This window comes from Mesitornis unicolor, unplaced genomic scaffold (assembly GCF_000695765.1).
Source record: "Mesitornis unicolor isolate BGI_N332 unplaced genomic scaffold, ASM69576v1 scaffold34626, whole genome shotgun sequence".
In the NCBI taxonomy this organism is placed as follows: Eukaryota; Metazoa; Chordata; class Aves; order Mesitornithiformes; family Mesitornithidae; genus Mesitornis; species Mesitornis unicolor.
This window is the reverse complement of record NW_010193563.1, coordinates 2,029-2,774: the sequence shown is the minus strand read 5'-3', so window position 1 is coordinate 2,774 and position 746 is coordinate 2,029. Positions and strand designations below refer to the sequence as shown.

Here is a 746-nt window from a genome sequence, read left to right as displayed (position 1 = left end):
CGGGGGCATTTCATCCGCTCCGTGGCCCCCGACTCGCCCGCCTCCAGAGCGGGGCTGCGGCCCCAGGACCGCCTGGTGGAGGTAACGGCACAGGGGCTCCGCACCCCCTTCCCGGGGACCTTTTGGGGTTTCCTGGGCCATGTAGGGGTGTTCAGTGCTGCCCAGCGTGGTGGGAGCAGCCAGGTCCTGTCCCTGTCTCTGGTGAATGGCCAAATTGATGGGACCCTCGGGAAGCCCACAGCTGAAACACAGCCCCATCCCACGATGTTTTCCATCGGATATCCCCACATTCCTCTGTCACACGTAGGACCGATGCGGGCGCTGTGACAGCGGCGTTGTGGTCCCCTGGCATCGCTCACAGCGGGTTCCTGTGAGTTTGGATGCGGCTGAGCATCGCCCTCCCTTTGGCTTGTTGGTGTCTCGTGTATTTCCTAAAAAACTTGGGGTTCATCCATCCAGAGCTGCCTGCAATTTGGGCAGCACCCACACAGAGGGACGGGCAGGGTTTGACCCATCACCCCTTTCACATGGGTGTCCCCTGCTCGGGGCGAACCCCAAAACCCTGCCCCGGGGACCAACCCATGGCCCTCACCACCGGCTCAGAGGGGAAAAGGAGAAATTTCCTTCCATGCTCCTGGAAGAAAACCCTCATCCTGCAAATTGGGGAAATAGAAGCATCAACCCTGTGAACGGCCGTTCCCCAGCCGGTGGCAGCGGCTGGCTCTCGCCCTCTGCCTGAAAATTTT

At 61.1% G+C, this 746-nt stretch overlaps 1 protein-coding gene across 1 annotated transcript in view; it reads left to right on the top strand.

Annotated features, from left to right (window-relative positions):
• Positions 1–746, top strand: part of LOC104543013 (Na(+)/H(+) exchange regulatory cofactor NHE-RF2-like) — a gene marked incomplete at both ends in the record, with an annotated part of 2,286 nt that overhangs the window by 93 nt on the left and 1,447 nt on the right. Inside the window, one exon of the mRNA XM_010187503.1 lies at positions 1–81. This exon is cut by the window's left edge and continues 93 nt beyond it. Within this exon, the coding sequence (XP_010185805.1) occupies positions 1–81 (81 nt within the window). The remainder of the gene's footprint in view (positions 82–746) is intronic.